Consider the following 20,862-nt stretch of genomic DNA (forward strand, 5'->3'; position numbering starts at 1 on the left):
TCTTCTTTGGTGTTCCTGGGGGTAGTATTGTCGACTAAAGCATCGATTTCTGCCTCGGGCAATTCCGGTCCAAGGCGACTTTTGTCGGCCATTTTTTCTCAGAGCTGCAAAAGTGCTTTCAGGTTACTTCATTGCTGACGGGTTTCTTGATTATATTATGTACTAATAGATTATATTATGTACTAATAGCAGGTATATGAACTGATAGCCTGTGTCCGGCGAGCCAAAGTAAAAAAAAAAAAATTCCGGAAATCTGATATCCGTAGTTCAGTTATATGTTCTAGTTGAGACAAATTGCTTTATGAGATCAATCGCAACTGGATCAGATTTCACGATCATTTAAAAAGAGCTATCTCACAGCTATGGACTGTGAGTTAGGTTCGCGGGTCGCTAAGGTTCGCCTAAGTTGTCGGTAGCCACTCATTTTCCAGCTGTTTCAGTGCTTATACAAGGAATATAGGCCTTAATTGCGAAGCTTGCCAATACTTTGATTCGATAGCCGTACCCACCCGAGTTCTTTTTCAACACATCATTAGGTGGTCTTTTGCTTGATTAGTCGATCACGCGGATTTGGAGATATGGAAATATTCTGCAAACAAGTGGAGCCAAGATGACTGAGATATTATTGAGACATGTCAACCTAACGTTAAAAGTCAACAACTGAATATTAGTCTTTTGAACGATCAGAGCACCTCGCCCTTCTTGCTTTATGATTGGCGAACGTCTACGGATGATACGAATATTTATGAGTATATTCAGCCGTGAATCAGTCTTTATCACATCGGCTAGCGTTTGTGTTTGCATGCGAATACTGAAGAATTGATTTTGATAAAGCCTTTGGGTTGATAAGTTGAAGGTAGGCTGCTGTAAAATTCCCATTATTTAAGCTCAAACTGTGCTGTAGAAAGACAAAAGAGGAATAGATTCACAAATGGGGAACTTCCCCTCAGAAGTCGCAATTATTAGACATGCATTTTGTCCTTCAACCGGGCCAGTCACGTCATTGTTTTTTGGTGGATTCATAGTGATTATAAGTTCTTCAGTCGAACAAGAGTTGACACTTTTCTGTGGCTTTAAAAACAGCAAAAAGGGTATAAGGACCGCTATTTAATTAATTTTACTTTATTTTAGCGTCAGACAAGACTAGCTTACTTTTAGAAATGAGAAGAATTTACTTTCCTCATCCAGAATGAACGTGAGCTGTCCCGTTCCGTCATTATTCAAATTATTGAAAATTTCAGAAACCTAAACATTACTGAAAAGCCTGCAAGAGTTCATCTTCAAATTTTCCACTGCTAGCAAACAAAAGGCCTCTCTTCTTTTCTTTTGATAATTTTGGGCAAAGAGTTAAATACAGGTAAAGTTGTATTTGGAAAAAGCCTGTCACAAGTCTTCTCCAGAGCAATCCAGGATGGCCAGTGAGAGCTCATTGAAGATCGGTTGCAATTTTTCTTTTCATGTATCGATCTCGCATTACCTTGTGAACAGACGTTTTCAACATCTCGACGCACTCGTTTCCGATGTCTTTCTAGGTAAGTCGTTCCTTCGGCAAAGACACTGAACAGCTCACGAAAGGAATCATTTTGTGGCAGAACGGTTACTTTTGTAAGAAAAGAGGTGCAGCATTGATAGATGTTCTTATAAGGCTCGCTGGGAAGTTCATTATTTTGTAGGTTCCAAGTTGATCATGTGCCGAAACTTAAAAGGCGTCCACTAGTTCGCGATGCCAGACGTTGAAAAAATCTCAGGGCAAAGACGATCTATGACCATCTTATGAAAATAACAACAATTTCGCATGCACCGCCCCTACAACGCCACGAAATCGACTTGAGCGAAGCTGCAAGAAAGAACATCTTGAGAAAAGTCCAAAGAAATGATCGGATGAAGTTTCTTAAACCGTCCATCACTGCATGTCACTTAGTGTGGACTCAGTTCACCAAGGCAACATGGAGAGCCGAACATTTTCATATCAATGAGCGACTTTCATTTCACGAAGTCATTCTTGTCAGGTTCTCGTCTTTATGCTCCCGCCAATAGGTTGCTCCATCATCACGGCGTTTTGCAAACTCTTTACAACCCCAAACTCCTGTAATTCGCTCAAACAAAGGGCTAAGGCTCGAAACGTCAACTGGCTTTCGAATCTACTTGCATTGGACAACACAGTCATCGTATATTTTTTATTCAGAGAAAATTAACACTTCAGGTTCACTGAGGTACCACCCTCGGTTCTAGTTTGTTTTAACTAGGAGCGGCCGAGCTAACTTTCCTTGGCTATGAAGATCTTCTATGTAAGTATGATAAAGTGAATGCCAAGATGAGCTTTTATCCTGCCTATGATATTTTATGAATTTTAATTACATAAACAAACACACACGTGGCTAAAGAAAAATTAAAATAATATGACAATGTAGTAATGGTAACAATTTCTAACTTGAACAATCGGTTAGAAATTCGATTGACTTGGTTAGATTCAGTTCGTTTCATCTTTCAGTCTACATTTGTCGAGAACATTTACATTTGGAAGAACAAAATGCGGCGAGAACTTAAACGCGACTCGTTCAACCTGGCCCTGAATTTACTAAATCTTTAGTAGCTTTTCGGTCAAAAATCCAGTCTCATCAGTTGAATTAAACGAAGGGAAATATTAAAATAAAATTGGGAAAATGGGTTAAAGGGAAGTCGATAGAATGAGTCTAGAGGAACAAAAGTATAAGCTGGGCATGCAGCTGCGACGTCCAAAATGAGAAATTTAAATTGCAAATGTGTCTTATTGAAATAGATTCCCGTCAGCTGAAAATGTTCTATTGATCCAAAACGACAATGCAATCGTGTCAAAACTCGAATGAACTCTAACAGGTGAACGCAAAGGAGACCTTTTTAAGCCAGTCCTCTCTTTGCGACAATGGTGAGAAGATTTCATCAGAAGAGAGTAACTAATCACGATAATTTCACTTCTTCCGATACGGTGTTCAAAAATCAAGAGGAGACAAAAAGTAAGTGTTTGTATTTTGCGACCAGGCAGTATACTAAATGAGTTTGTAGGTCCATTTTCAGATCAACTGTAGCCCATAAAACGCAAAAGAGAATGCACTGAGTAAGGTCAGGATTTCAGATCTTCTTCCGATCTGAGAGAGAGCGCGCAAATCTCCTATTTAACGTGGTCTCTCCAGTTTTCCATGGGTTACTAACCTCAAAATAAGTAGCCATAATAAACAAATTTGTATTCGATTCTCTCAATTCGAACGGTAAGTAATTAAGAAGACAAACTTGACTTACTCATCAGCATTGAAAATGTTTTGAAAAAGAAAGACGCTGTTTAAATCAAATGATCGCTCACTTTACTTCTAACAGCCCTGATGTAATATGGCAATTATCACGGCACGATGAAATGAACAAGGTGAAACAAATAAATATATTTGCTGACTATTTTATTTTACAGTGGTTCAACACTTGGCCATAAACTTAATGAATCTGAGGAGTTAGATTCATGTTTCGGAAATGTCTAGGTTCTTTTACTTTCATAAATTTTCTCGAATCAAGAGGTCAAGAAAACCGGTCAAATTTTACAAAATAAGTTTAAATTGGCTTCAGTGCCTGAACATTATTATTTTTTTGTTCCCTCGTTGCATAGATGTACTTAGCTATTAGCCCAATCGCTTTCTCTCAGAAATGCGTATAAGTCAGTGTCGCGAGATTTCCTAGGAAACCAGGCGAAACCGTTCAATTTACTGGATTGCATTTATATCCGTTCCCCATTAGCTTATTGGAATAGATTAAGACTATTGTAAAAGTCAAATTAAGTCTTCAGTATTTATGCCCCTTATGCATGAATTACAATCATAATTGGTCGACTGATCTTTGTAACCTTTATTAGAAACACGTTCTTGGTACTTTAAAAATTAGATGCTCGGAATGTTAAAGCATACACCACTTCAGGAATCAAAATGAGCAATAACTTTCTCTTATGTCAGTTACAGTTTCTTTTTGGCCGCAACAAAATAACACGAACATTTAACATTAATCTGCTTAGCTTTCATAGTGTCATTAGTAGAGTCCTTAGAGTTCTTTTAGGGAAACACTGAAGAGATCTGCAGTTCGTACTACTAGAAACTAAGCTCTCTGAGTTAAATAGTAAGAAATTAATATCATGTTTTCGATTTAAACTAAAAAATATTATGTCATAAAAGTTTCGAATCATGTCCGTGCTCTAATCGACTATCGGCAAATTCGACTGAGCCAAATTTTCATCGCTATTTCTTACTTCTTAGATAACCAATTCAACAATGAAAGGAAATAAAGTGAGGTTCTAGGTCTTTTCTAAGGCAATTCTGCTGATGGTCAGAAATCTCAATCGGCAAAAAAAAAAAACAGACCGTGAAAATTCATGACAGGAAGTGGCTTTCTTCTCGAAAGTGTTTGTTATCCTTGTCATTCTGTAAACTGCAACTGGTTGAAATGAATACCACTCTTACCATCATCTGCATTGAAGTCAGTTGGGCTGCCCCGAGTGCAACGGCTCTACCACAGACAACTGGCTCCTTCCAGATTGGTTCCTTTATTTGAGCTGTTTATTTTCCCGGGATCATTTTCCGAATCGTTTCTTCTCAGTACATGGCCCCACAAGCTACCAGTTTTACGATACAACCTTTCTCCGGTAACTACGTAGCTCAACGGGCTTGCTCACTGTCTTCTTTCGTCCATTCGGACGGTTCAACACAGTTTTAGCGGAATGTTGGCTGGCTGAACGTGGTTATGCAAAGGGCTGTCACGCGGGAGGTCGGTAGTTCGGACTCCGGCCGGACCAACACTCAGCCTGAGGGTCTTAAAATAACTGAGGAGAAAGTTCTGCCTTTGTAATTATACCCGCAAATGGTTAGACTTTCAAGTCTTCTGGCATAAGGACTGTAAACCGAAGGTCCCGTCTCATAGCCCTTGTTAAAAATCAAATACTGAGTATGGGACGTTAAAGAGCCCCCTCACTACTTGAAAAGAGTAGGGGACGTTGTCCCCGGTGTTGTGGTCTGACCTTATCTGGACGGGGGCATCTTTCACTTCCTAAAATAAATTGTAAACTGCGTAACAAGCAGTCTGGTCAAAGTCCCCCACAAAAAGCATTGTAAAATGGTCCTGAGAAGGGGGAGAGACTAATAACTTCACTTCACTTCACCTCAGGCATAAAACTCGAGGTTGCATGGGTACGAAAAATTTCAATACACGTACGGCTAAAAGCGAAATGAAAACACAACGGCTAAACTTGGTTCTTGGTAAGGATGGGACAGCTATACAGTATCCGGGATACAGCGTTTGCTCGACTTAAAAGTTCAGTTACAGAATCTCTAGACAATGTCAACATACATAAAGACCTTCAAGAAGTAATCCTCAGTATGTTCTTAAGTATTGTAAAGCTTAGTTCCCATTGGCGACATAAGGATCATAAGCATAATCATAATCATAATGATAAACATAAGCTTCTTATGTGCGAGTGGGTAAGCTGTTCCTCGAAGCTGGCCGCCATCTTGAAAATGAACCGACCCGAAAGTACTGGTCCTAGACTTTAATTGGCCAAAACACAATGACCCCGTTGCGTCATTATGTTTCTCATTAAGTCGCTATGATTTTCGCGTTCCCACTGCAAAGAAAAGTGACATAGTCATAGTCAAAGCCATAATCGTAATCATAAGAAAATCGACCATTTTCTTATGATTATGATTATGTTGATCATAAGGGCGCCTATGATTATGTTTCTGGACGTTCCCACTAATACATAAGCGACATAACAGCGTTATGTTCGTGCTTATGATTATGATTATGATCGTTATGTCGCTAGTGGGAACTAGGCTAAAAGGCTATATAAATTGTCCATCAGTTGAGATGTGACAGTGAGTTTAAGCAACGTGGGTTTAATCACGCGAGATCAGGATGAAACAGATGCTCACTGAGGCACGCCGGATGACGATACGACATGGAGTAAAACCAGTAGCTCTAGCAGGATGCGGGATTTAAAGAAGCTTATGTTAGTGAGCGCTGCTTAGACCCTCTATCCGATAAACATATGCACAAGAATTGACGTCGTTCCTTTGTTATCTATGTTACTATTATTATTATTAGTTCAGCCGAGAAACAGTGTCTTTTTGATTAACCAACGAGGAAAAAGAAAAAACATATGTATATAGAAAAACAAGCGTGATTTTGGACTTATTATTTGTGGACTTCATTTCCGTCCACGTGGTTCAAGAGCTAAGAAAATTAAATGGGTGTCAATATCTCATCTTAACCGGATATTCCTCTAAACTTAAGTATCTTTCAGTTGTCTGAGAGAAGACCAAGAGTGCCAGAAAATGCAACATTTGTTACCGTTTGACTGGATCTTCATAGTTTGACAGTTGCATTAGTGTATTCGTTCGGTGTTATTCAGTTACCCTTAACAACCTATAGAATAGCTAAATGAAAGAGAGAAGTGTTCCTCTCACTTATCTGGACAATTTAAGCAAACGTCTCTTTGAGACACCTGAAAAGCTTGAGTAGGATTAAGATATTATTTACCGCTGTATGATAGGATTACCTTTAATGTGTTGGGTTCCAAACAGTTGCATACTTGATTCATTTACCAGTACGACGTGCTCGAACTAATAGTGTTTTGTGTTTTTCTTTCAGTTCCAGTTTTGACCTTGACTTTGACAATCTCACTTGGTTTACTGTCAGTCATTTTGCTGGTTACTTTATATCTTGTCAGACGACAACGACAGACCGATAAATACAAACAGTATTCTCAAATAACAAAGACCGCTGTCCATCCCACGCCTTCTACGGTGGAAACGGCTCAGCAGCCTCCGTGTCCGGTGGCGCAAATATCACGATCCAGCAGATGTGTTTTAGAAAAAGTTGTCACTTCAGAAGAATCTCCTTCTCCTTTGTCGAGTGAGGAAATGTTTTACGAAGCACAAGATCGAGTCGAAGGATTAACCTCGAGATCAGTTTCAAGTCGTGAGCAGAGCCCAGCGCCCGAAGAAAACAACGAGAGTGACGAAGACGAAATCTACCCAATAGAGAATCTCGGGCGGATATGGTTTCATTTGGAATACGATGGTGGCGCGGAAAGTCTGGCGCTGACACTGGTTAAGGCTCGAAATCTCTCATGTGGAGATAAAGCGGTGAAAACATGCGACCCGTTTGTTAAAGTGCACATTTTGTGTCCTGAAGAGAAATACGTCGTTCAGAGCAAATGTAAAAGGAAAACCTATCGACCAAATTTTGACGAGATGTTCTATTTTAATCTGCCAGTTTCCGAGCTTGAAAGATGCACTCTTCGTTTGTGTGTATATGACGGGTATAGAGCAAGTCAACAGAGTGTTGTTGGGCAGGTCTTGTACCCGCTCATTGAGTTAGATCGAAACCAAAAGGTTGAGCTCTGGAGAGATCTTCAAGCTGTTGAAGAGGTAAGATATTTAATTTCATTTAGAGAATTTCGACCAGCCCATTCATTACAAACGCCCGAAGCTTGTCACTTATATCGTACCGCTTTGACCTGTTCAAAAGGTACATTTTTCTAACCCAGCTAAGTACGCTTTGATCTGCTCACAAGGTACAATTTTCTAACCCAGCTAAGTACTTCTCTGTCTTCTCTAGACAAACAAATTGTTACTGATCTCGTTATAACTGAGATTTCTCATAAATTAACGAGCTTACATTATAAAGGGCATCTTACATTATATAGCCTTTTTTTTTGACAGCGATGGAATTGAATGAATTTACTTTCGATCTCGCAAAATGATATCGCACAATTTTTTGATTGATGGTTAGGGAATCCCACCGTCTTATCATATACAAGTTCTAGAAACAGTGATAATCGTATCCGAAATTGGACAAAAATGTTAGCTCTTCAGTTCTATCGTATGTATCGCAGACCTGTGTAAAATGGAAAAAGCCGTTTATTCTGGGCGGGGTGTTATCTCTTCTTACCCGCTTCCAGAGCAAGCAAACGCGAAGATTTGACAACGGGCGGAAGGGACACTTCACCCGTATTTAGGCGAATCATACACCATTCTCGGAAGGCTTTAGTTTGTGACGGCATCACTTCAAAACAAAAAAGCCAAAACATATCATTCTTCAATTTCTTTTTCAACCAAATCGACTAATCACTGCCGACTATGGCAGCAATTGGTAGTTGTGCCTTGGTCAATGATCCAAATGTGAATAGACCTTTTCAAAATATAAGGTCACAAATGAAACGGTTGCACACCAGATGAAACGCTGAAAGACAAGACCTGGGCAAGCTTGACATTCTTGACAAGGTTAATGTGTTTTGTCTACGGGAAATGATATCTGAAGTACAAAGAAAAAAATGTGTCTTGCTATTGCAACAGTAATGTGTTCTTGAGATCGTTTGTGAAGCAAATACAGCGGAGGGATGTCAATTGGCATTGATCTCCGGAGCCAGGGCCTGTTTCTTAACATTCCGTTATCTACGATGGCTTGATCACATCACCAAGAAAGAGCCAGCGAACACCCATTGTAATTAACTAGCAGTTGACAGCTCAGTAATTTAGTTTTTTTTGTTTTTCGTTTACGTAAGCAAGTTGATCAAGGCGAACCCAGCGGAATATTTCGTGAAATGTCTTAAGTTACTGAAACATTACCTGAAAGATTCACCAGTTACAAATCGCACTCAAGCTTGTAGAGCGCATGCGCGAAGTTAATCAAAAGCGCTGATTCATCTTTTACAGAGCATGCTCGAAGTTTTAACTGAACGAAAATGGTGCAGTTGAAAGTGAGCACAACTATCGTATCTAATTCGCTCAAACCACATACAAATGTACACACCGTTCGCGGTAGACCCACACTAAAAGATATCGAGCACTTAGGGAACGTGTCGGTTCGCGAACTTTTACGAGAGATCACTTACCGAGCGAACATTTATGAGAGAAAATAACGAGAATTATTGCCATCACTGTAGCCCGAATAATAATCCAGCCGACATCTCTACTGTATTCCTTTTTCTTGGTTTTTGTATTTGACGATCCAGCACAGCAGGAAAGCTCTTGTTCACGCAGATATGCGTCTAGTTTTGCATATATAATCGCATGGGGCTTGGTGAAATTAAGGATTAATTCAAAAGAAAATTTCAAACGATTTTGAAAAAAGTCCAGAAAACCAAGCTAAGGTTCACTAAAATGCGGTCATTACATGGCAAAGCACGAGGGGAATATAGTACATAGCAGGAACGAACACAAAACTTCGGTGATTTGGTGAAACTGAAAAAAGATTTGTCACTGAATCTCAAGGCCTGCTTTACCGCCTCGCAGGACAACAGGTAACTCACATGCAACGAAAATAGTTGCAAGTTTCAGAATTGCTTTATGTCGGCTAAATTAGAATCAGATGCCACTTCTTCGCCAAGTTGAGGCACGAATTTTCTTAGTACATACAATGAGTTTTCAGGAGGGAAAGAAAGAGTTTTTCAACTTGTTTGAATTCCACCGATGTCACTGTCGATGCAGAATCCGGCTACCCGCGGCTGAATGCTTCTCAAAATCCTAGCTCAATGAAATTATAAATTAAAATTACACAGCTTTAAGTTGCATTTGTTTCATAGTAAATGCTAGAGGGGAATTGAAAGCTTAGTATCCCCGCTGATGTTTCCCGCTTTTGACACTGCTGCTCATTTTTGATTCGAGTGAATGTGTGAAATCTAAGCCGTTAATCAAGCAACAAAATGGACTTTTTCTGTCCCGTTAAATTTGCCAATCGCAACACTAGTACTATGTGAGAGATAACTGAAATAGGTTTCATTGGTTCATTGGTTGAACAAGATTTTCGGCTCATGTTGAACTTACATCTAAATCTGTCTTCTCGAGAGTCATCGCATGCGCGTCTCCAGAAGCACCAAGTAAGTAATGTATTTTATTATATGACTAGCTCCGTGAGCGGGCAAGATGAACCAAATCGCGCGCTCTGATTGGTTACCCGAGCGGGCAAGATGGAGCGATACTGCCCGCTCGGGATTTCTCGCTTGGTCCCGCAAGATCAAAGATCATTTTTTGGTGTTTTAAGTCATATAATAAATCCTTTATTGACCAAGATTGTTCGGTCAAGATGACTGGATATTGGCCTCGTTCTTTTTTTGCGTGTTTATGGACCTCGACTTCGTCTCGGTCCATAAACACGCAAAAAAAGAACTTGGCCAATATCCAGTCATCTTGACCTCACGCTTGGTCAATAACCCATACATATGTAAGGGAAGAATGTGAGACGTGAATTGCGTGAAACGAGCTCAAATAAGACTCGATCTCAGTATAACTCTTGAACATTTTCTTACAGCCTTGTCGCCAAAAAGAAATGTCTCAAGCTCGTGTCTCCTTCGTTCCTCGTTGCGGTGTTGCTTTTACCCAGCGTTTCTTTTAGTACTTTATTTTCTTGTTTCAGCATTCATCTGAGCTTGGCGATATACATCTCTCAGTCTCATATTACCCTACACTGGACAGACTCACCATTATAGTCCTTAGGGCATGCAATCTTAAGAAAATGGAGCCACATGGAACAGGTGAATTTGAGCCTCTTTCTTTGGAACCAGTTGTAAGTTTGTGAACTAACTAAACCTTACGTTAATCACCTGTTGAGAACTCACACGGTATCAAACGGAGAAAACTATTGACTGAACGTTTATGGTTACTAGAATCATTTCGACACCAGGACACCAGATTTAATCTCTTTCATGTACTGACCCAGACATGGACGGGGCTCTGGAGACGAAAATGTACACTGAGGCATCGTTAACGACTCGAATCAACCTACAAGGTCATTTTTCCAGCGTAGTAATTCAAAATAGCGAACAGCTCAAGGCTTACACGACCCCATCCTTAACTTCTCCACCAGCAGTTTGACATCAGGAGTAGCGTACAAACTATTAAAAGAAAAACTGGGTTCCGTTGTTAGACAGCAAAATGAGTTTCTGCTTTTCAACGGTTCAGCCAAGCTTCTCCGGTGCGTGACTACTCACGTGTTCAATCAAGAGAAGAAACTTTGGTTCAGAGATCTCTCTGCAATGAGTGTTAGTTTTATCAGAGGGCCCCCCCCCCCCCCCCCCACCCTGGGGTTTTGGGAAACAAAAGAACAGGGGAACAATGTCAAGAATTTTAAGGAACAAAAACAATTTAGAACAATTTTAGGAATAAAAAAGCTGGGAACAAGTTTGAAAGTAATTTGGGGAACAAGGGAACACAAGCAAATATTTAAAGGAAACAAGGGAACAAGGAGTCCCCCCCCTCCCTGGGAGGGCCTCATCAGACCTTGTCTTCACATATGTTTAATATCAAGAGGATGACTCTATTTAGTTTAAATAACTTTATATTTTTTACTGTTATTTATATCTTTCATTTTTTTTTTTACATCCACGATGATGGGTCATACTCTTCGAGGATTATTAATTGAGATTTAGATTTAGATTTAGAACTTCATATACTGCTTAGTTATTTGAAAGACGACATCTTATTGGTCAGTTGGTGTGAAAGCGAGGTAATGATAACAACAGAAAAAATAACCTTAGCAGCGCGGGCTCAATCTAAAAATAGATTTCAAATAGTTATCCATTCATGGGTAACGTGGATTCCCTCTCTTACTTCTTATTGTCTTCCTAATTTACATAAGCGTTTCACAGGGATTATGGCGGTCGTAGGCCGGTGCACTTGTAGCGGGGATTTCACCAGTTTACCCAATTCCTTTAAAGAATGAACTTAGCTCTTCTAATGGCATCCATTAGTGACAATCCAGTCTAATCAGGAACAAGGTTTCAAAAATATACAGTTACCCACTTAAATTGGAATTCGAGGTACTTGGAGTAACAAGGAAAGTTACTCTTTGCGAAGAATCCATCAGCCGGGCAAATTTCTCGACTTCTCTGGCTGTATCTTTGTTCTTGTGGTCTCATTCGCTTAGAAGTCCTTCAAACTTGTCCAGCCAGGTTGAGAACGTACTGGCAGACAACACACACCGGAAATTCCATGCCTTGTTATTCGCGAACAATATGTGGGTTTTTTAACGTTCCACAATTTATGATCAACAGGGACGGCGGAATGTATTTTGTATTGGGGGGGCTAGCTGGGGGGGGGGGGGGGGAAGCCCCCCGGCTCCGCCGTGCCTAATCAATAGTACGTGCCCGTGTCGTTTTAACATTTCCACACTTTTTTTTTTCAGATTCATATGCCACAGTGACGTTCTCAGTTGGTAACAAGATCATCAAGACTAAGAAGGGAAATGTTCATCATGCAACACGTGATCCACTTTACAACGAGTCCTTTAATTTCACAGTGTCTGGGGATGATCTGGGGACAAGCACCTTACTTGTATCAATCATGCATTCTAGGGGAGAGGGGAAAGAGGACAAGCTGATCGGCCGGGTGCTACTGGGGGGAATGATGTATGCGAGGGGGGCTGAGTGCGAGCACTGGACTGAAATGATGACAAATCCGCGGAGCATGATCAAATACTGGCATACATTAACAAGTTAATGGTCATTAAATATGTTAATTATCATTTTTACTGATATGTCTTCTCTTATAGAGGCAAAAAAGTGCATTATGGCACGGGTGCGCATTTTGGTAATCTGTTTCTTATAAAATCTACTAAGTACATCCTTTTGTCCGTCATTTGGAAGTTAGAGAATGGTTTTATTTCACACAAAATGCGACGTTTAGTACCATTGGTTGAGGTCACACTTGGGCTTTTTTTACTGTAGTAAAGTGAAGTTTAATTTCACTACTTTTTAAAGGAACAGTTTCACGGTTTTGAGCATGTCCAAGCTTTGTCGCTAACAGTAGTACATTTTACAGTTTCTTACTGAACCAGATGAAAAGAGGGAAAAAAGTTAAATAATAAAGCAAATATACTGAGTGACTGAGGCCCAAATTTGGAGCGGGTTTACACAAAAAATATCAAATTTATTCTACGCACGAGTTGTCATAACGCACGATTTATCTCCAGATGGTTTTCAATCACGTGATGAGACGGCCATGTTTGTCTACAAAACAATAGCAAATTGTGGCTCATGTCTTTCATTATAATAGTCAAATTTCCAAAAGACTTTTTTTCTCTATTGTTTTGTACACCAACATGGCTGCTGCGACGTCAGGTGAAAACTATTTATTTGTATGCAGTAGGTTCATAACACAAAGGAAATGATTGCAAAAGTAACTCCAATGAGTAATTACACCTTCTATGGCATTGTTTCCTTTTCCTGCATCAGTGCTTTCGATCGTTTCAATAATAATGGAATTAAGTATGACGGCTTATTTTCACTTTACTATAGGAGACTTCACTGTTTATAAACAATTCTTTTGATATTTAAATTTTTCCAATCACAGAACAAAGGAAACTTTGTTTCGACAGCTAATAGATCTCTGGATGGCACATTAATGACAACAGGTGACATAACGGTGAGTATCGCTATAATAAACGTACATTTGGTCTGTTGCGATCACAACGGCGGGGGATGAAAGTAAAGTTTACAGTGGTAAACCAACCTGAAAAAAGCATGGTTTATCATCAGTTTACCTAAACTTACCGTAGTAAAAACTTTGTTTACCTTCTTTTACTGTAGTTAAACGCATTTAACTACAGTAAAAGCTTGAGTGTGACCTAGACCATTTTCAAGTTAGTGGCGAGTTTGAGTGCAATAAGTGACTGTTCTCATCATCAAAATGAACTTTAATTAATTATTTAATTAATTAATCTTAGATTTGCAAGAACTTCAATTTAGGGAAAAAAGTAGCCGACTTGTCCTAGTGAAGTGGCCGACTCTGGTCATCGGCTGTCGATACTTATTGAAAACCACTAAATTGATGTGTTTTGAACCGCTCTAGGTTGCGACGTTTGTAGCACCGCAGATGCAGATCTCTATTAAGTATATCATAGCTGACCATGCGTATTTGGTGTATTGGTAGAGAACTACGTCAACTAGAAGTGAGCTGGTTTCGTATTTAAGTTGTCTACACACTACCACATTAGTATTGTTAAGTATGTTTTCCCTACTAGAGAGGATATGTTTCCTGCCATGCGAAAAGTTCATTTCCGGTTCCGGTCCGTGGCGCAAAAAGCTCTCCAGTAAAAATTGTCACCGAAAGACGACTCCATAAAAAGAGAGCTAGAATATAAGAAAAGTAAGATAATAACCTAAGTTTAAAAGAAGGATTTTTATTTATTTGTTGATAAGGTAGAGTAAGTTTACCCAAATACTTAAAGTACTTATTTTTTGTAAAACATCAGATCTACTTAATGCATTTTTTACAGATTACTTTCTCGCTCGTCGGTTATAGCACTAAGAGCGAACTGGAAATATTATCAGTAAAGTAAAGTATTTGACTGAAAAAATAAAGATTCAACTGACTTCAACTAATTGACTTTGGGGAAAGCAGGGGTCGCCATCCGTTCAATTCAATTGGAACTTATTACGGATTACACTTGATTACTGAGAAGTTATCAATACATGCTTTAATTTGCCACCTCGAGGTAAAATCTTTGCTTATGAAAACCTTGAACAGAGAAAGGACAAAAAATCTCGTACATGCTAGCTATTTACGTATTCATGAAATTCCCGATACTGCTTTAAACTTTCAGAGCTTTCAACTCGTACCATCAAGAAAAAAAAACCAGCACGAAATGAAATGTTAATGACGTGAATATTGTTGAGAATACAATTAGAAACCTAACCATGCGTACACTTACATCAAGGTGATGGAAAGCATGTATTGATTGTAAAGTATTTTTAATTGTTCCTCGAAGCATAAACACAAGCAAATTATACGCGATTCCAGCAAAAAGACAATCGGTGGACGTGTTGCTCAATACTGCTAATATAGTAAAAAAAGGAATCTACTTTATATCGCAAAAGTTAAGGGTTTGTTGTACGGACTGTTACTGTACGATGCTAACAACTCTTCAAGCAATAAAAAGAGTTAAAACCAAGGACCTAGAGTTACATTTTCTTTTTATTTCGTGCTTCTCGTTTAAATTGCCGGTCAACTATACAATCCATAATTGCTTTGGTAATCTTTGGAGAAAGCTTTAAACCCATGGGACCCGTTGCCATGGTTACCACGACAATTGGTTACGAGTAGCACATGTCACAAGAGAGAGCCGCTTTATTTGCGCGTACTTTAACCATCAATGAAGTTTATAAGTACTTAAAATTACAGTAATCAAAAAAGTCGGAATCATGAGCAACAACCTAAAGACAAACGCGTTGGATAAATGGGACCGAGATGGTGTTGCTCAACACAGAAATATCATGCAAGAATTGGCGATGAAAAAACAAATAACAATGTACAAAAGAGAAGAGAAGATTCTCGAGAGGGAGCTGCGAGAGATTTCAAAAGTGAAGGAAACGCTCTTGCAAATAAGAACACCATTAAGACGACGAGTTGAAGAAGCAGAGTTGGAAGACACCTTAGACCAAAGTTTCCGAGGAACTGAGCGAACTGTCGGAAAGACACCCTCTGTAAAAACAAGAAGCAGGAACTTGACTCGACCACCGAGTGTATGGTATGGCGACAATGCTAAATTTGAAGTTATGGACACCGAAAGCAAGAGCGGTTTAAATAGCAAAACAAGTAAAGAAGGTGAAAATTGTTCCAAGGCTCTGAATATTCCACATCGCCATGCATGTACTCTGGAAATTGTAGGACAGAAGAATATTCCAGCTCTTGCATATTCAAGAGACACACAGACACTCGGACAAAGAAATGGTTCTGCCTCAGTACTTTCAAGAAGTAAAAGGCCCGCTTCGGAAGGAAGTGGTAAATGTGAACGATTACCTGCTTTAAACACGCTAAACCCTCCATCGAATTGTAGTCCTTCGGTTAGAAGAAAATCGCGAATGAATAAACCGTTTAGTGCGACAAGACTCGATCATCAAAGCGATCATTATTTGCCGAGATCTTCAACGCTGTTCACGCCAAATAACACAGATACCAGGCATCTGTTGAGATCAAAGTCAGTGCCTTGCGGTCAATCCTCACATTCGGCTGAATGTCAGCCGTCTCGAGCCCGACAAAGTCGAACAGAGACAGACGAAGCCACAACGCTAACAATGGAAGAAACCTTGCGAATTAAAGGCAAATTTCGACAAATTGGACACTCTGTTATCGCCACAGCTTTACTTAAGGGCTTAAGGCAGAAGAAACAGCTTTCTTCCGAGGCAATTCACAATATGCACAAGCCGATATCTTTAGGAGAGGAAAGGGAAACCACAAAAAGTGACCAAAATAACAATGTAAACGAGGAAGAGGCTTCCCTAAAGGAGCCAGAAGAAGAATTACATGTGACAAATCAAACGAGCAATAAAAAGTCGTTTAGAAGCATCGCGCGAAAAGCGATTAACGTAAACAGGTTCTTGACTGTAACCAAGGAAAGAAGATTGTCGAAGTCTGACCCTGAGGGTGTCTTCGCTATGAGCGCAGTCACTACACGACCAAACCCTCTTGCAAACACATCTGAAAACACGTTGGACAAAGTAACTGGGCAAGAAGCATCAATTCATTCCGCACAAAGGAAGAAGTCTTGGACGAGCAATGGCACTGAAAGGCCGCAAAGAAGAAATAGCGCTACTGAATTTCAACAGGATACAAACAAAACGCAAGAGTTCGCAGATAGTAAGAACGCTCTTCACAGTCAACTCATCTTCAGAAAACAAAGCAAGGATGTTGATCCTTACAGGCCTTTAATGAATCCCCGCACTGCGCATGTTCGTCGGAGAAGAAACACATTCAGCGGGGATTTGTAAGGAAAAAAAAAAACAACCACAACATGGCCAGAAGGATAGGAAATCACAAGAACGCAACTGAATCATATTGCATGGAGTTCATGGTCCTGGGGGGAGGGGGGAGGGGGCAGTTGGGGTTTTGCTTACAATGTTTCGCATGAAGAATATAACATATTGGGAACCGATGCAAGATAGAGTAATTTGAATTGAATGACAGACCAGCCTTAATTCAGTCACAATTGTAATGTGCATTGCAGGGCGTTATATTTAAATAAATTAAGGCATAGATACAAAAAATGACAAAAACAAAACATTCAACACAAGTGCTTTAATTTCGTATATGCATATATTTCATTACACCTTTCCTGATTTATGTGCATAAAAAGCCCCCCAAATGCAAATTCGAAGAGAACATAAGATCCCAGGTTTGGTCAGCCGAAACATTGTCAAAAAATCAGTTCAAACCCCGGGGCCTTTGCGTTGTATCGGGCTCTTGATTTTAATGTTCTTATTCTCTTCTACGCCGATCAGATCACGTATAATTCGAAAGAAACGCCAACAATATATATTACCATTTGTGGTAGTCATCAATTCAGAACGCCGAGCTTCAATGGCAGTTAGATTGTCGTCCACGGTTGCCTTGCTTGGACTTTGCTGTTTCCCAGCTTCCATTTCAAGTTGTTGCAAATGTCATTTCCCAGTGGCCAAACCCCACGGTTCACAAAACATAACTTTTATCCTGATACTAGTAGTAATCATAGATTAGTAAAGTGATGTCTAGTAAAATAATATTTTTATTGTACTGATTGCCCAGAAATATTCAGGGAAAGTGGACTTGTGGGGTGCTTTCAGGCAGTACGCCGAGAGAACTTGAGTTGACAAATCACAACTCGGCATCGTTGCCGGCGCGAATTGCACCGTCTGTTTTCTGTAGAACACACCACTACACAGCTTTCTGATCTTCTGATAAGTAGCTTTACTCATATTTGCAAGTGATGCTTAGAATTAATCAACACAACTTTACATACCTTTGGGAAACAGCGAATAAAACGACAGAGCAACCAACATGCACAACTGCAAAGCACGTGGAAATACGGGTATTACGATACGAACCCGATGTCGAGGCACGACAGATTCACAATCACATCAGGTCGAGGTGACCCGTTGGCCAGCCAGTCCAAGATGGCGTCCAAATCCTGAAATCTTGATAACCGCGAAATATATTCGTGACATTCGCAAAACGACACGATTAGTATGCGTCCTCCCAGAATAAATACATCACCTCTAGTTGTTACAATGTCATACTTCTAACTGGTCAACCGCATTTAATTAAGCTAAGAGTCAGCGCCAATCCAGGACCTAAGTGAATCCTGGATTATCGGAGATCTGGGATTAGGACACGAAACTCGCTACGACATATCGCACGCTTTCACAACATAATCAACAACAACGGTTTATTTGTAGTCGCCTTGCTTATTACAATTCAATTTGCTATAATTCTATTAACTTAAAAAAGAGGATGCTACCTGCTTAGAATGACCTGGAACTTGGCAGCAAAATAGATAGGAATGTCATTTGAGACCCGGGATTCGCATTTCTCCTAGTAAATTGCTTTTTGTGGGTGAGTACAACAGGATTACAATAACTTGAAATATCTCAGCTAACACGTAAAGCTACCCACACTCTGATAGACCACTTGACAATTTGAAATCTAATTTAGTTCTAAGTAGCGAAAGATTACCAGAAAAATCTTTGATAAAAATATCATGGGAGGAGGATTAATGGAAATAAGCTTTTCCTTGTTAGCTAAATTTGTGTTTCCTGACAGATTGCGAAATTCAGTTCCCAAGGGCCTACTTACTTACGCCAGAAAACATAGCCAAGGTAATCAAAGGTATGGTACCCAATTGCAAGAATAGTCGACAACAAAGAAGAAAAGCAAATGTTAGGACATTGCTTAAATCATCAAACTAACAACGAATAAGGCGGCAAACTGTGATAATAGCGCTGGCGACAATTCGACAACGGTGCGGGTAAACGTGACAGACGCTCTTTTTTTCCACCCAGGTCACCAACGCCCGAAGGAAGTGCGTCACAAGTGTTGTAATCTGTCACGGCAGCAAACTGGAAAAATATCTCAGAGGTTTCCTGCGGCTTTTTCTGGAACTTCTCCCTTCTTGTGATCAGTCTCTTTCTCCCTTGTTTTCTTTGTCATTTCCTTTGCTATACTTTATGTGGAATTGGCACGATGCATGCGTGCGGATGTTTCTAGCTGTTTCTGGTGGTCGCCCCACATGACAGCCGCATGTTTCTAGCTGTTTCTGGTGGTCGCCCCACATGACAGCCGCTTATGACATCGGAAGTGAGACCTTCCCTTGTTGCAAAATTCTTGTTGTCCGAGACATTCCGTCACGAAAAACGGATAAATAAAAGTACAACACAGCACCAGTAAGAACAAACTACAAATTCGAAGAGAAACCAAAAACTGTGAACAACACCAGTTGCGCCAACAACTTCTCAGCATGTTTGCTTTCACTGTGGTTTTCGTCTGTTTTGCCATTTCGGTCAGTCAGTCATGTGTGTCAACGTATTGCCCCACATGTCCTCAAACCGATCTTGAAAGTAATTTCAACGAGGCTTCCATTGGTAAGTTCAAGCTGTTACTATTTTTTGGTTAACATATTTACTACTGGCTACAAATCTTTCTCTAGCCACAGGCTCCCAAACACATAATTCGAATGCTCGGTCAACGTAATGATTTATGGGGTTTATATGGGAAACATGAAATGCCGGAAAAAATATCCTAATCCTAGTTTACAGCGAGGAAAATATAATAAAATAAACTTACTTTTACTTCACCTTGTGTCCTTGCGTCGATTTGAGGTGTTCTGGGCTAGTTTTGAAATTTGCTCCCTCCTTTTCAATGTTTTTCAATGTTGTTCAATGGTGAAGTAAGTTTCTTTTATTTATTTTCCTCGCTGTAAACTAGGATTAGCCGATTTTTGGCATTTCATATATACCCTATTAATTGTTACGTTGACTGAGCATTCGTGTTTGGGTCACCTGTGCTGTATGTTCGGAAATCCTCCGTGGTTTAGTAAAAGGATCTCGAAAGCCGCCTGTTTTATGGTATTGTAGCAGCTTTTATCGTCTCCACCTCTCAACTCAAGCAAACCGGTTTCCGTCGTTTTGCCTTTTTTAATTGCGTGGCAAACCAATAATTTTCTACTTTACAGAAGATACTACATGACCCAAACTCGGAATACAGTACCGAACTTTCTTTAAGTCTCCACTTGTCACCACTGACTTGTGATTCGATCTTTTATCAACAGTTTTTCGCGCAAGAATTTTATCAGGACCAAGACAAGAGGTTTTTACACCAAAAGATGACGAACAGATCAGTGTGATCATCTCCGATCCAAATGACGTTTACATCGTGAAGATTGTCAAAATATTTAAGGGTGAAGAGAACGTTACTCAGCTGCCTGGAATCAAGTTTCTTGGCCTTCGTCGCACGAGCATTGTGATTGACTTCCACACACCAGCACAATGGTGGAAAATGTGTAATCCGTCCTTCAATAATCTTAAGCTCGGTCGCGAACTCCTTCTATCTGGTTTTATCCACGAAGGCACACTTCGCTCGTCTTTTTGCGACATGCGTTACACCTGGGCGAGTGTCACACATCAACAAAGGCAGATACTAAACGGACAACACGGCAACGATCATGTTTATGAGCGTTGAGATACAAACATTAACCGGCTTTAAGTCAGTAATTTTGATTAGCTGCGATCAATCGACTGTTGGAAGAACGCTTTTCATTCTTGTTTTAGAGGGCAATGGGCGTGGTCCAGAAGTTAAATTTTGCCCTGACTACTAGCTAGATTTGTCACGGGGGTGAGGTTCGGTGGAGCTGGGTTCTGGCTTCTCCGTGTTTTGTAAATTTTGTAAATAGTCAACTCGTTGCCTCTGCCAGTTACAACTTTTAACGCTATTTTATGCATTTGAACTGTTGCTTCTTTTTTACGGTTCAACGAGCCTACGCCATTTACTTGTACAAATAAAAGACTACTAAATTGACACGCGAATAGTTCTTATAAAAAGGTTATGTTTG

General features: G+C 39.9%; 2 protein-coding genes across 2 annotated transcripts; both read left to right on the forward strand.

Moving 5' to 3' along the window:
* Positions 1 to 2,814: 2,814 nt before the first annotated feature.
* Positions 2,815 to 14,956, forward strand: LOC138006512 (synaptotagmin-15-like). Its single transcript, XM_068852880.1, has 4 exons — positions 2,815 to 2,993; positions 6,655 to 7,436; positions 10,423 to 10,540; positions 12,190 to 14,956. Exons 1-4 carry the CDS (start codon positions 2,903 to 2,905, stop codon positions 12,501 to 12,503), a joined length of 1,305 nt encoding a protein of 434 aa, XP_068708981.1. The 5' UTR covers positions 2,815 to 2,902; the 3' UTR covers positions 12,504 to 14,956.
* A 167-nt stretch (positions 14,957 to 15,123) lies between these two features.
* On the forward strand, positions 15,124 to 16,828 carry LOC138006526 (uncharacterized). Its single transcript, XM_068852915.1, has one exon. It carries the CDS (start codon positions 15,206 to 15,208, stop codon positions 16,769 to 16,771), a length of 1,566 nt encoding a protein of 521 aa, XP_068709016.1. The 5' UTR covers positions 15,124 to 15,205; the 3' UTR covers positions 16,772 to 16,828.
* Positions 16,829 to 20,862: the final 4,034 nt, after the last annotated feature.

The sequence above is a fragment of the Montipora foliosa genome, chromosome 1 (genome assembly GCF_036669935.1).
Source record: "Montipora foliosa isolate CH-2021 chromosome 1, ASM3666993v2, whole genome shotgun sequence".
Lineage (NCBI taxonomy): Eukaryota > Metazoa > Cnidaria > Anthozoa > Scleractinia > Acroporidae > Montipora > Montipora foliosa.